Source organism: Stegodyphus dumicola, chromosome 1 (assembly GCF_044657685.1).
Source record: "Stegodyphus dumicola isolate Sdum_Otavi_A_Nest chromosome 1, ASM4465768v1".
Taxonomy (NCBI): domain Eukaryota; kingdom Metazoa; phylum Arthropoda; class Arachnida; order Araneae; family Eresidae; genus Stegodyphus; species Stegodyphus dumicola.
The window spans coordinates 87,510,127-87,525,798 of NC_140768.1; the positions used below are offsets into that span (position 1 = coordinate 87,510,127).

The 15,672-nt window shown below is 33.2% G+C and overlaps 1 protein-coding gene across 1 annotated transcript; it reads left to right on the forward strand.

Annotated features, from left to right (window-relative positions):
• The first annotated feature begins 3,182 nt into the window (after positions 1 to 3,182).
• LOC146999141 (zinc finger MYM-type protein 1-like) lies at positions 3,183 to 10,217 on the forward strand. Its single transcript, XM_085810316.1, has 2 exons — positions 3,183 to 3,191; positions 7,818 to 10,217. Exons 1-2 carry the CDS (start codon positions 3,183 to 3,185, stop codon positions 10,215 to 10,217), a joined length of 2,409 nt encoding a protein of 802 aa, XP_085666442.1.
• The last annotated feature ends 5,455 nt before the right edge of the window (positions 10,218 to 15,672 follow it).

Consider the following 15,672-nt stretch of genomic DNA (forward strand, 5'->3'; position numbering starts at 1 on the left):
TTTATCCGGACAAAAATGGAAAAATGTTGTCACAATAGACGAATCTTGGGTACTTAAATTACTGCAATTTAAAGAGATCCATTTATTATCATCGAAGAGGAGAAAAGATCTTAAAATGTGTTTCAAGGAATCTAAAGAAAGTTTTACGAGCCAGTTTCCGCTAGAAAGTCCTCTACTTAGGCATTACTCCTCTCAAGTAGATTGCCTTTATGAACTTTGCCATATTTAAATACCCTAAACATAAGCTCCTCAGTATAACGTAAATACAAACCAGTGTTTCTTAGAATGTCCTCTACGGAGGCATTCCTCCCTTTAGACCAGGGCTTCTTAAACTTTTTTCAGTCGCGACCCCTTTTTATCACTGAGATTTTTTCGCGACCCCCAGGACCCCATAATATTTACGAAAATTTTGTGGGACCCCATAAGCATTGCGCAAATCCGGCACAAGCGTATGTGAAACGGTCAATTTTTTCACTATACTATTGCTGTTTTAGATCATTAACTTTAATTTCTAATTTTAAGACATAAAACAATGTGAAAATTTTAAATAAGTAACAGACGAAATAACAGCTTTACCTGCAAAGCAAGTAAAATGAACTTTCTATTATACAAAGAATGCGTCGAAACGTTTTCCTTTTTTCTTTATCTGTATTGTCTTATTAGTCCAAAGGGGCTTTGTCCCTGAAGGACTATTGTTTTCGTTTTGCGATTTTGCGTCGGACTCATAAACGTCGGCTCACTTTTCAAACTGTTGCCACAAAATGTTAGAGTCCTGCATTATATTTGAAGAAATTAAATAATGAAAAATCTGCATAAATGATTGTCTATTTCTCGCATTGTGATAAAACAATGGTACATAGAGCCATCGAATTTTGAATGACGAAATCCTACTGCGAATATGGGCATCTGAAATCCCAAATTTGGAATTTGTTTTATTATAGATTTTATATTTTGTAAAACTTTAACGAATTTTTGATTTACAAACTCAATGCTTTAAAAGCGAGAAATGGCAACGTTATATAGAAAAAAAATACTTTTATCTCCAGCTCGCGAGACTGTGTATATAGGAAATTCTAAAGATATGCTTAATTTAACATTATTTTGCGATATTGCTCTTGAACTGAATTTTATGGTTTAAGTGCAAAGAACATGATATTTAATAAATAAAGGTAACACTCAAAATGTTAAAAAAACGCCCCTTTGGACGTAATTTAAAATCTGAAACATTTCAGATTTTTTTTTTGATTTGTTTTCAGATATATTGTGTAAAAATATTTGGTAATTGTAAAATTATTATAATAAGTTAAAGAAATAGCAAAACTGCTAAATTTTTTGGCGACCTCCTGCTGCAGGTCCGGCGACTTCCCTGGGGGGGGGGGTAGCTACCCACAGTTTAAGAAATACTGCTTTAGACAAACAATCGTCATGTTCCTTGCCATAAAGTAACCATTTTGAAATATTAGCGAATGTATTCGTGTATTTTTCAGTAATATATGAAAGAATTAAATATATACTTTAAATATACTGAATCATTTTATAAACATATTCGTGTATCTGGCATAACTTTACATTTTTCGATGTTGCAAAACATTACATTCTTCGATGCAGCAAAAATCTAAATTACCTTTAAATGTACAGCATCATTTTGTGTATAAGAGCTGCATTATTATTGTATTTCGCATAATTTTGCATTTTTCGATCACACGCAATAGAATTCTGACTGAACCTTAAATTTCTGAACCATAGTGTAAAAGAAAAGAATAATGTGTTCATGCATCTTGCTAATTTTGCATTCTTCGATTACACGTAATAGAATTCTAAACGAATTTTAAATAGGCGGCATAATTTTGTAAAAACCTGCCAGTGTTCGAGTAGTTTACACCACTGAATAACTTCACCTCAGGTTTGACACCAAACAAACGGTTGGCTTCTTGGGTGTTTTTCGTGGTTTTGTCCGTGTGAACTCAAGCGGGTTTCCCTTAGAAAGCATTTTACGAAGACATTCCGAATTGTACATGAGGGCAATCGTTGGAAAAGCCAGAGAGATGAAAAATTAGCAACGCCTTCGTCGGGATTCGAACCACGGACCTCTGGAATACCGGATCATGAAAATTTCACGTTTTTTACCAAGTTTCCAATATGAAGCGCCATCTAGTGCGAGCATATGACAACTTTTAAAAATAAATTAGCAACGCCTTCGTCGGGATTCGAACCACGGACCTCTGGAATACCGGATCATGAAAATTTCACGTTTTTTACCAAGTTTCCAATATGAAGCGCCATCTAGTGCGAGCATATGACAACTTTTAACTTTGTGAAGACCACTACACCACGAAGGTACGCTAGGAAGGCGGGAGAAATACCTTACAAGGTAACCATTTTGTAAAATTAAGCGAATGCTTTAACATGTAAAGTTTTCATCAGTAGGGTACAATAATTCAAAATGAACTTTAAGTGAATTGAGTCACTTTCTAAAAACATAATATGATGCATTCGTGTGTCAGGCATAATTTCTCATATTACGATTATAGGTAATAGAATTCTAAATGAGCTTTAAATGTGCAATAAATAACATATTTCAATACGATGCGTTTATGCTTTTAAAATTTTGCTTTAGTATTTGAGAAAACTGATATATATTTTATAGGCAATTAACTTATACATTTTCTAATACAATATTAGCCCAAGAATCGAAAAAAATAAAAAAATTGGCATTAAAACACTTTGCTTTAAAAAACGTTAATTCGCATTTCCTGTATTCTTATATATATCCCTACGTTCATTCTTTATGAGCTAACAAATGAAAACATTTAATTAATGAAGTCATAATGCTTTATAGTACCGTTTAAAATAAACATGGAATTCTTATTCCGATGTTCTTACAATATTGTTTCAAATCTGATCTCAATAATTGGAATGACGAACATTATGGAAAAGTAAATAAACCCAGTAAAATTTAAATATTGAAAAAAGTTTGGAAAATTAATTGAATACATATTCAACTTGATGTTTCAAACGTGATGCATGACTAATCTGCCTACAGCACTGCACTTCAGTGATTTTGCAATATGAAAAATTCACAGCTATTGAAAATAAGTTGCCTAGATTAAATTCAAGTCAAATGAGCCCTATACTTATGGATACTTATGGATGAATGTTTTCACGAAATCCTCCTAATATCAATGATTTTGGTAATTACAGATGGTGTTCAGATTATGTTCACACATTTTTAGTACGATTTCGGTTCCGTTTAATTAATGTTTAAAATGTGTAGAGTTTGAACATTAATTAAACAGCCCAAATTTATTAAATGGACTCGAATATATTTTTTTTTAATGTTCGATTTGATAGCCATTTTTTCTGACTACTTTGCATCGTGATTTCCATGATAAAGGAACTTTTCGTAAAATTTCGAGGGATACTGATTTCGATTCCTTTTCCACTATTTTCCAGAGTATATCAATCGTGGTTCGTTTGCTCTTAGAAAGAGCTATTTTCAAGAAACCAAAGGCACAAAAGGTCATAGGTGAAACGCCAGGGGACTTTGCAGGAATACGCTGTAAAGGTATATACGCGATATCTGTTTCAATGAATGCAGTGGTACTTTTTCGAGGTATGATTTGTTGCTTTTGTCTTGATAAGTTTTCTTTGCAAGTCACTGGGATAAAGAAATAGAATTTCTTCTGTAAATATCGCAGGCCAAAATTTCTCATGATAATATTTTGAGTTGATTTAAACAATTTTTCCCACTCTTCTTATTTTTTTATTTCCCAATGTAAGAGAATCCTGAGACAATGATAAATCCCTTATTGAAAAATTTTTCTGCATTGACGCTACCAGGTTTGTATATTTTTTCTCTTCGTTTTCGATAACAAACAGACTTTTGTTTGTTAAGCTGCGTTCGCATTGGTAGCAGCAACGCAGAAAAAAACGCTTTCCGCCTATGTCAGTTCACACCAGCGCCGCAACTTTCGCTTTAAAAGTTGTCATATGCTCGCATTAGATGGCGCTTCATATCGGAAACTTAGGGAAAAAAGTGAAATTTTTCTGTGATATTTTAATTTTTTACGATTATACTTTTAATTAAAATGGATTTAATTGCTGCTAGCTTAAAACGTATTTTACTTCTTGCTTTGTGTAAGGGAAGCAGAATGCAGTGGTTTATATTAATATATGAGAAATGACTGCAGCAAGGAGATGCAACAATTTAATTAAAGAAATGCGCTTGAACGAAACGAAATTTCTTTTAGTTACTTTCGCATGACACCTCATCAATTCGATGAATTTCTAGCCCTCATTGAACTATTTATTCAAAAGCAGAACACTAATTTTTTTGTCAGAATATCGCAGAAAAGAATCGTTTGGAAGATAGGAATAGAATATCCCAGAAAAGGATCGTTCTATATATTAAACGCTGTATATATCTAATTTAATTTATTTATGAATTGTGTTGAACGATAATTAGAAAAATCCTAATTGCATGATTCTATTTTGGAGAGTAAATTTTTCATGGGGTAGAATGCCATAAATGTTTTTGTATGGTGTATGAACTACTCTTAAGTACTTCCTTAAATAAAGTTCCCTTAAGTGGTTTAAGTAATGCAATAAAAAAGTATATTTTGTTTAAATATATGTAGGATTTACAGCATTACTAAATTAAATATCACACTTAAAAAAAGCAATTATTTTTAAGTTAATAAACAACAGCAATTTTTTTTTAATATTTTAGTTTCTGTCTTATGTACATATTTTTTTTACCTTAAATGCAACAGTTATTACTTCAATTAGTCATTCATCTATTAATGAACAGCCACTATCTAAAGGTTTATTTTATAAGGTCACTTCAGGGGCGTAGCTAGAGGGGGGCAAGGGGGGCATCTGTCCCCGGGCGCAGAATCCAAGGGCGCCAAACTGATGTTACGACATTTTAGAATTAAACGTTTTCCATCTTTGGCAAGCAGTAGGGGGCGCGAAATCTTCATTTGTCCCTGGGCGCTGAAAACCCTAGCTACGACTCTGGGTCACTTTTATCTAAATTTCATTGAAGTAACTGCATGTTCTATAATACTTCTTTTTCTGCGTTAAAAATTGAATTTCACAATTAACAAATTTGCTAATGCTCATGCAGAAGTTCTTTAAATTAATGAAAAATTTTCATCAAGATTAAACCTTTCGAAAAGTGGTCATGCATGTTAAGAAAAACAAACATGAAGCCACTACAATGCGTAGAAGTATTCCATAAAATCAGCTACATACTAGGGAGTTTCTTTTCTGTATAAATAACAGTTTTCTTAATTTTTTTTAAAATAAATGTTTTACTCGTCACCACTCGTTTAAAATTCAGAACTCACTAAATTTTTTAATTAGATGATACAGCAACTTTATACTAATACCAGTATCGCTTTTGCTAGTCTCGTGTTAGCCGAAATAGAATCAGATCATAGTAGTCAGATCTTATTATGAATTATATCAAAGGCTCGTTGTCAAAAGAAGGATAATGCACACAACGCCGAGCGCAGGTAAGCATGGTTTTCACACTTCAAGCTTAGGAAATTGAAGAAGCATTTGGGAAACTGAAACTAGCGCTAATATTTTTCTGTAAATATATATTTTTTTTAATACCAACTCTATTACAACACCACTCCTTTCGACGCTTGAATCCAAAATCTTTTAACTAGAAAGCCAACTTTTTATCCACTAGGCAACAAGAACAATCTTAAATTGATGTAGATATATTTTAAAAAAAATTCAAATTCTGGGATTTCAAAATCCGTCACTATTTTCTCGCAACAATCTATTGCTTTAGATTATTCTGTAAAAATTATCAACCATATATCATTTATGGTTGATTATTAAGGTTTATTACTGCTAATAAACTTGAGAATTTTCCTTTAAATAATTTATAATGCTATTTATTCTATTAGCATATACATTTTTTATTATTAGTATCCGAAATTTTATTAAGATTAGTCCATTTGACTTTTTTTATCAAAAAGAATTTTTGAAAGTGCAATTATTTAAAAAACCATAAACGGTACGTTTGAAACGAGATGCCTGAAACTGACGCTTCAAGCGTCAAAAAGTTGAGTCAACTGACGCGGTCTGCGGGCATCCGGCAAATGCCGCCTCTGAACTCGCTTCTGATTGGTTAACGCTATTACGCGCGAACGCGTGACCGCGTTGGTGTGAACGTAGCTGTGCAGTCGTTTAGATAAACTCATGTTTCATCAAGGGTCACAATGTATTTCCACCTATCTCCCGGTAAACAGTTTTCATACAGGTTTCTACAAATTGTTATGCGTTGAGCCACATACTTCAGCAAAAGCTGGCGAACATTACGCTTTTTAGCTTTTCATGTTGTAAATCTTGGTTTGTCACTTTATTTTTTGTTGTTACAAATGTATTTATAGATTCTGCAATTGATACGTGGCAGATTTTCTTTTTAACCAAAGATTTAACTTTAGTAAACAGTACCTAACATTTTCGAGTATTCGTTGAGTCTTCTTTCCTCTTTCTAATTAATAAGGCTTCTTATGTTGCATTTAGAAATTTTAATATCATGCATTTCACAACGTTTTTGCAGGGCCGGATTAAGGGTGTCGTAGGCCCTAGGCACTCCAGCAGCGTAGGCCCCGAAATAATAAACATTTTTTAACTGAAATTGACCGCTAATATTAAGTAATAATTTTGTTGTAGATATAAATCCGAAAATGTGATGATGCGGTAAAATAACATTATTTTATTTTGGGATTTTAATGTTTTTATTTTTCATAGAGCCATTTTCAATAGCCATAATTCCAGAATTGAGTTTATCTGCAACAATGCAACTTTTATATCTACCAAATTCCATGCAGAATTCCAGGGTTTTAGTACATGAACATGACAAGACATTAGCCGCCGGGAAAACCTCTCGGACGGGCACATGCGTTTGACACAGTTGGCCACGTTTCCATGCCCACTACCAAACGCTTGCGCGCGATCGAGAGGTTTTCCCTGCTGCTAAGGTCTTTTGTTTTAGTAGCTCAGTTGTGTAATAAGTTAATATGTAAACACTACGATAGAGCGTGTATGCCTGTGCTTGTATTTAATCACGCTCAACCCCAAGTCAATCTTTAGTTTAAAAACTGGAAGTTAAATTTATTATAAGTAAGGTAAGTAAAGGAAAGTTGTTTTTATACTCTACTTATTTCAACCTAGTTTTTGATTCTGGAATATTGCTTCATTCCATTATAAATAATAGAATTTTCATTTTATCACTTCTTATTAGTATAATAGTCCGCCGTAGAATGCAGCACAATGCAAGGAACTTTGAGTAGGCCTACTATGGGGTGGTTTGGCCATACTATTGTAAAAAATCTCCAGTAGTAGTCGTAGAATAGTACAGTCCAAATCACCTTTGGAATAGCTTAATTTTAATCCATACTCGTAAATCCGGGTTTCGTTTTTACAAGTTTAAAATGCATTACTTAACAAATTTAAAATAAATTTTTAGCTTTCTGATAGCATAATAAAAGCGACGGGCGCAAACTAAAATGTATATTTAAAGGTGACGAGAAGAAGGAGAAAACAAGTTTAAATTTTAGTTTGTGCGTGCCCATCGCTTTTATTATGGTATATCAGAAAGTTAAAAAATTATTTTAAACTTTTAAGCGCAATTTATAAAAGCTTTTTTTAAATATTTTTTTTAGCGAAAAATGTCTGATGGATATAAAAGAAAACACCAAAGTGGACATGAAAAACGCAAAAAGAAAGAGAAAGTGAGTGAGTCGCTTAGTAAAATTAAAGGTTCTTTATTGAAATATGTTAACATTTCTAAGGAGACAGAAGATAATGCAGATGCGGTAGATATTTCCTCGATCGAGGTTAGACCTAAAGAAGCTGAGGCTTGTTGGGACTCGCAAGAATGTTCAACCAATAAAACTGAGAATGTCACAGAAGACGAGGCTGACGGGGGTTTACGAAATTTTAACGACGCTTCCAAGCAGGTGGTGCCTGAATCACTACCAACAACATCAGCCTCAAGTATTTTCAGTTCTGATCCAGCACGGTGGACAACCATAAGCGCAGATCTTATCGATTACTTCTCTCGTAATCACCCTGTGCAGAAATTGGATATAAATTTTAAGTTATACGCCACTAAATTTGGCGAAATAATGAGATGTCCATCACAAGATTATTTTTTCAGAAAACTGAACAACAATGATATTATAAAAAGGGACTGGTTGATATTTTCCGAATCTACTGGCAAGTTTTTTTGTTATAAATGTATTTTGTTCAAATCGGACCTACCTGGAAATCCAAACCTGTGTAACCAATTCCTTACAGGCTTTAATGACTGGAAAAACGCACATTCGAGAATTTCAAGTCATGAAGTGTCAAAAGAACATTTTGCATCTATTTCTGCTTTAATGAACTACCAACAAACTAGAAAAATTGATGAGACGTTTGATATTGTCAAGGAAAAAGAAAGCACATATTGGACAACGGTTTTAAGAAGAGTAGTGGAAGTAATTAAGTTTTTGGCCGAAAGGGGACTAGCGTTTAGAGGCGATAATGAAATACATGGTGATCCTAGTAATGGCAATTTTCTTGGGTGTATCGATCTCTTAGCCAAATTTGATCCGTTTCTAGAAGAACATGTAAGAAGATACGGTAATCCAGGCCGCGGAAAAGTATCATATTTATCCTCCACAACGTATGAAGAACTAATAATTTTACTGGGGTCAAAAGTATTGGAAAAAATAGTTACAGAAATCAAAGAAGCCAAGTATTATGGAATCACTGTGGATTCTACACCTGACGTTAGCCATACGGATCAACTCTCCATAGTTATTAGATATGTCTCAAAAACTGGAGATATATATGAAAGATTTTTGATGTTTGTTAAAATAGAAAAACATGATGCCAAGTATCTTTTTGACACTCTAATTTCAGTTTTAGAAAATCAGGGAATAGACCCAAAATTTTGCAGATGTCAGTCTTATGACAATGCGGCTAATATGAGCGGAGTGTATTCGGGAGTACAAACTAGATTTAGGGAAATCAACAGCGCAGCCACTTGGGTACCATGTGGAGCTCATAGTCTTAATCTAGTTGGCACAGCGGCGGCAGAAAGCTGCTTAGAAGCTGTAAAATTTTTTGAAATTTTGCAATCGCTCTACAATTTCTTTGCAGCGTCCCCTCAAAGATGGTCCAAACTAAGGTCTTTGGGAAGTAAATTTGGTGTAAAAAGACTTTCAGAGACCAGATGGTCAGCACGTTATGAGGCTGTAAAAACATTATGTGCCCATTATGATGATATACGTGGTATTCTTACAAATATTTCAACTAGTGAAGGTATGAAACCTACAACAGTGATTGAGGCACAAACCTTAATCCATCAAATGAATACTTTGGAGATGGTATTACTCACAGTTATTTGGGAAGATCTACTAAAACACGTCGATATTGTAAATAAATCTCTTCAAGAACCTGGCATCGAGTTTAACACGATGGTGCGACTTTACGACAGTTTAATTCAATATTTATCTCACTGCAGAACTGAGGACATGTATAATAGCTATTATCTTAAGGCAAAAGCCCTTGCACCAGATTCAGAATTTAAAGAATCCGAAACTAGAGTTCGTAAGAGAAAACGACAGTTCGATGAAGGGCCAGATGAGACTCCCTCTCGCAGTGCCAAAGATTCCTTTAAGATTAATGTTTTTTTTATTGTTCTGGATGTGCTTTGCGCTGAAATGACAAAGAGACGCACTGCGTATACCAGCCTTTATGACACATTTAGTTTTCTTACGGATAATACACTGACCGAGGACATTATCAAGGTTAAGGCTCAAGCTCTGGTAAAAATGTATCCGTCTGACTTAGAAGAAAACTTTGTTGATGAGTATTTGATTTTTTCAAATTTGTACCCCAAAACCACCTCTATAACGGATCTCATCAAATTACAAATAAAGGATAAACTTGTGTCAAGTTTCCCAAATGTTAATATTGCATTGCGCATATACCTTTCGATATTGGATTCGAATGCAGAAGGAGAAAGATCATTCTCCAAGTTGAAGCTTATAAAAAATTTTATGCGTTCAACTATGGGTCAAGAGAGAACTTCGTCACTGGGCCTTCTGTGTATTGAAAGTGATGTCGCTCGCGGCATTAATTTTGAAGATATAATACACGAATTCGCTGTGTCAAAATCCCGAAAAAAGGAGTTATTTTAGGATCTACTTAGTAAACCAAACGTTTTGTATTCGTATTTTTTGTGTATTTGTATTTACATATATTATTTTGACCTTCACTGTATAATAATATAAAAATGTTTATAAGTTTTTGGGGTATTTTTATTTCAATATATTTTTTTTCAAAGCCCTAAGACCTTTGGCCTTCGTAGGCCCTAGGCACGTGCCTACTGTGCCTAATTGGTAATCTGGCCCTGCGTTTTTGAATTATGTAATAGAAATATATCTCTTCGGAAAGCGAAAAACAGATTCTTCAACTTACAGCTTGTTTACATAACACATTTTGAAAGAAAAATAACAGCAGCAGACGATATTTCTTATTTCAGATAATAAGCTGATGCCAAATTTTTATTCCAAAACATTTGCTTTTTCTTTAATTCTTTATCGAAATCTTAATCGAAGAATGTGTAAACAACTTCTGTATAAATTATCAGCAACTGATTTCCAAGGCTGGCGCGAGGCTTCCACCCCCTCCCCAACTGTCCAAAGCAATCTCTGAAACTTGCACCAATAGTGATAAATCAAACAGCCGCACTTGATAAATGAAATGAAATTAAAGCTTATGAAATGACGAGAAAATACCCATTTCACGCACTTTAATAATCCTTACTTTTAGTTAAATTCTACCTGCAGTTAACTCGCTCTAGTCTGAAGCTGAGGGATACAGTTCTCTATTTTCCGTTACAGAAATATACTAATTTAAAACTGAACATTCCGGGACTGATGGTAGAATTCTTTAACTAGTGCTACATATTTTAGGAACTTGTATTTCACTCTAACTCAGTTTGATTTACGGACAAACAAATGTCTTTGTATTTGTATTCCAGCTGCTTTTTTTTAACGGTTTATGGGTTATCTTTATTTATTAAATATGATGTTCTTCGCACTTAAAGCATATATCTCAAAATAATTTTAAAATGAGCATATCTTTATAATTTCCGATATACAGTCTCGCGCGCTGGAGATAAATCCCCCCCCCGTAGAGTGTTGCCATTGCTCATTTTGAAATCACTGAGTTTGTTAATCAAAAATTCGTTAAAGTTTTACAAAATATAACAATAAAACAAGACAATAAATATAACAATAAACAGGCAATAATACAAGTTCAAAACTCCAAATTTGGACTTCCAGGTGGAGGACTTCCAAGACCATTTGGGTGGAGGACTAAGTTATTCAAAATTGCTGCGGGTTACCAAAATTGCTGCTGTGGTTATTCAAAAGGCTGCGGGTAACCTTGTTCTTTTTACAATGCGAAAACCGTGCATGCATTCAGGCAGATTCTTCGTTATTGAATTTCTTTAAATATAATACAAGGCGATTTTGTGGCAACAATTTAAAAAGTTATATGTTGCTTATAGTCAACCGACGCAAAATGCCGTTTCGAGACTAATATTCTTCCTGAGATAACGCTCTTTGGGCTAAAAACAAATTCTGATGTGGACACCACATAACATCCTTGTACGGCCCTTTTTGCCGCATTTCATTTAAATTTATTTCCTCGAATTTCATTAGAGATATTTCTCATTCAATTAATTTAGCTCTCACTTCGTGGCAATGCAAAAATACATAAAAACTCAAAACATCTTTATTAAAAATTTAAAAATATAGAAAAACATAAAACACCAAATACAATTAAAACAATTTAAAAAAATTACAATTAAAATTAAAGTTTTCACGCAAAATCAAGCAATTCGGCCAGCAGGCAGGAAAGCAGATTTTTTTTTTTTTTTTTGGTGCACAAAATGGGAAGTTTGCTTTTGGTCCCTATCGGCAAAAAGACACTGAAGGTGCAGAAACTGAATTCCCTATTCTGGTAAGTTTCAAATGTAAACAAATATGGATACTCTATCAGGCTTAGTCACATTTAAACAACTTTTAAATTGTTGATAATCCTACAATTATTGCATATAGATTAACGAAATGCATAAAAACTTTAACCGGAACATAAGAATAGTATAAAAAACTGAGCTCACCGAGCTGAGTAATAGAGTGAATACCGTATTTGACGGCATAAAAGACGCACTTTTTTTCCTAAATTTGGTCAAAAAAGTTACCTGCGTCTTATCCGTGAAGGACACAGGTTAACTTTCAATACTGAATGCTATTTTTAGCCCGGATAAAAATCTAGACACAAGTAACTTTTTCTACATCTACATGTGTGTGGCCGTCTAAATAAGGGTATAAGGGTGCGTCTTATATGCAAGTGAATCTTACATGCCGTCAAATACGGTATATATGACATTTTAATGCGCTGTCCTGATGGCTGAGTGGAAAGACGAACAGTTAACGCCGTTGCAAATGAATTTGGAAGAAGTCCCAATCTTTATTTTCACGCATATGAAGCCATCTTATTAAACATTTATCCAATCATAATGAATTACAACAAATCCTATGTACACTGATTTCAATAGTAAGACGTAGGCATCTGAGAAGCGAAGCAGCGCGGTGTTGGTAGAGTAGCATTTATGGAAAGGAATGGAATGACGTAATTAATTTGGGAGCGATATTTATGCGGAAGTAGATGCAATTGTAGAGACAAGCTATGACTGGTTAATTTTAGTTTTAGCTTCTCAAGCAGCGTTATATAATATCTTAAATTTGGGAAAACTGATGAATTTAGGAAGAGCTCCAAATCTAGAATGTTAATTTTGAGGTCGCCAATTATTCTTAAAGCAGCTATCGTATTTTGTTATATCTTACATATTCTCCCCTTCAAAAGAAAGGTTGTGAGAGCAGGGTGGCAGAAAAGCATTAGCGAAGCAAGAGAAAGTTTATCATATGAGGAAAGACACGAGAAAGCGTCAAGGACATAGCCTGCAGGTTTTCCTATGCCCTGTCATGACCTATCTCATATACAGGTAATGAAATGCTTAAACGACTAATTTATAATTATTATAACAGCAATACAATTTCTAAATAAAACTAAACGATAAATTAACACAAATATAATTTTTAAGTTAATTCAAGTTGTTAAAATGTCCAATGTCTTTTGAATGTCCAATGAAAATTTTTTTGTAAAGTCTCTTGATGAAAATAGTTTCACAAAATAAATGTTCAAATGTTTTCATAAGGTAAATATTCACTAAAAAGTCTTTCAAATTTTTGTTGAAAATATTTCCATTATAATACAGATTGAGTTATCAGCACCAGATCTAGAATGTTAATTTTTAGGTTGGCAATTATTCTTAAGGCAGCTATCATATTTTATTATATCTTACACACACACACACATATATATATATACGTTTGGTGCGGCCGATTTGAACCAAAAGGGTAGGTGCACAAATGTTATAGCAGTCCTATATACAAAATTTCAACGTTCTGAGGCTTCTCGTACTTGAGTTGTGCAAGATACATACATGCGTACGTACAGACGTCACGAACAAAATCTCAACTAATCCATTTTAAATCCATTTTGTAATTCATTTTGGGAAAAAAAAAAAAAAAAAAAAAAAAAAAAAAAAGAATCCTTTATTCTGTCTTTACATACAGATGTGGCGCAAAAATAATCATAAATTGCATTCAGTAGCGGTCAAAATGGATATTTTCGTTGAAATATGATACCAGAACTATTTCGTGATTACAATATTCCTTTTTTACTTCGTATAAGGAAGTAAAAAAGGAGGCTGTTTTAGAGTTTACCATCGAAAATTTTGTTGGAAGCCTACCAGGGATGTTCGATTCCGTTTTAGGGGTAAAATAATGTTTATGCCTTTATGGATAAACAGTGAACTAACATTTTCTAACTTTAACCTAGTGATTTTAATTTGTATCATTTTCCAACTTTTTAAAAGCATTTTAATTCTCGAATTTTAATGCTAGTTCTATGTAGAAAAGATTTTTTAGGAAATCTCAGAACCACAGTTGAAAGAAATTAATCCAGGGAGCTCGTGATTTGATTAAATCGATTCTTCCGATCCCATTGCTTGTTCGATTCTTTTCGTTCTTCTCTCCATCTTCGCTATTCTATACCTCTGCTTATTTGATTCTTTCCGCCATTCACTCCATTATTCTAAAAGTGAGATAACCGTTCTTGATTCACTCTCAGTTCCCGATGTTTTTCATCTGGCTATTATTAGTGAGTCATAAAATAGAATCGATTCATTTGAGTGAGCGAACGGTTCTGATCCGATTCCATTCAAGACGGGTGCTGCTCATCTGTACTATATTACTTCTTTTGACATCGTTTTAAATTGTATGAGAAATTCTTTAGACAATCTTATTTTTTAAAAACTCTTATATCCGCTCCCAGTAAAAATTACATGTGATTTTTACTTTAAGTGGGGACAAATTTGTTTTACTTTCAGAGCTGTATTTTCTATACAGTAGGCGACGTTTAATTGGTGTCGTTGCCAGTGATCAAGAAAGGAAGAATGACGTTAATTACGAAGGGGACAGAAAAGGTGTGTGTTAGAGGTTATAAGGGAAGATATATTGTAATAGAAAAGTGCTTTTAAATCTCGTTCGTTATCAGAATATTAGGGAAAAAAATCTTGAAAGGATCTGAGAGTGGGTAGTTTAAAATCAGTTACGGATAATTTTCATGTATATTGCCTGATGAAATATGCCCAAATATCAGGGAATAAGTAATTTGATTTCTTTTATTCTTTCATATTATAAAATTTATTGCTTTTCAGTAGGAAAAACTGAGATAATTATAAAGTAAGATCTTTAATAATGTAATGCATAACCGTCAATAATAAAGTATTTATAATTATTTTTACTAATAGTTTCTACAGATATCAATAACATCAATGCAATTAATGAAAACCATTTACCAAAATAGGATTTGCTTTTCTGAATTATAGTTAAGAATAATGGCCCCCATTGTTCTAAATATTATTGGAATAATTTAAAGATTAAATCCGATAATATCTTAAGATGGTTTGCAGTCGAAAAAACAAAAGCAAAACTCATTTTTATTCATATGTGTTTGCCGTGTTTGCCATATTTGCCGAATATCTGTTTGCCATACACTTGATGAAATAGGAGTAAGTGTTTAATCCAGATGATAATATTAAGCATTGATTAACATTTCTTATAACTACTGTTTAATTAAGGCTTCCTGTGAGCAATCCCCTTAGTTTCAATTCTTTTATTTTTAGGCTAGGGTATGAGCATAATGTTAATGTATCTTTAAACAATGTTTTATTTTTGTATAATAAAAATTGTATATTTAAGATTTTTTTCTTTGATATTTTACACCTTGTTTTATATTTGTATAATTTAAGAATTTCATATTGACTAATACATATGTAACCCAAAACTGCATCAACAATGTATATTTCAGTATTATTAACTATTAAGAATTATCTGCAGTCTAGTTTGCGTTATTTTATTCACAAGTCCCGAATCAAAAACAATTAAATGTTTGCACGGCATTAGAAAATTAACCGAAAAATAGCGACCACAAAGCATTGTAATTTGGTTAACGGTC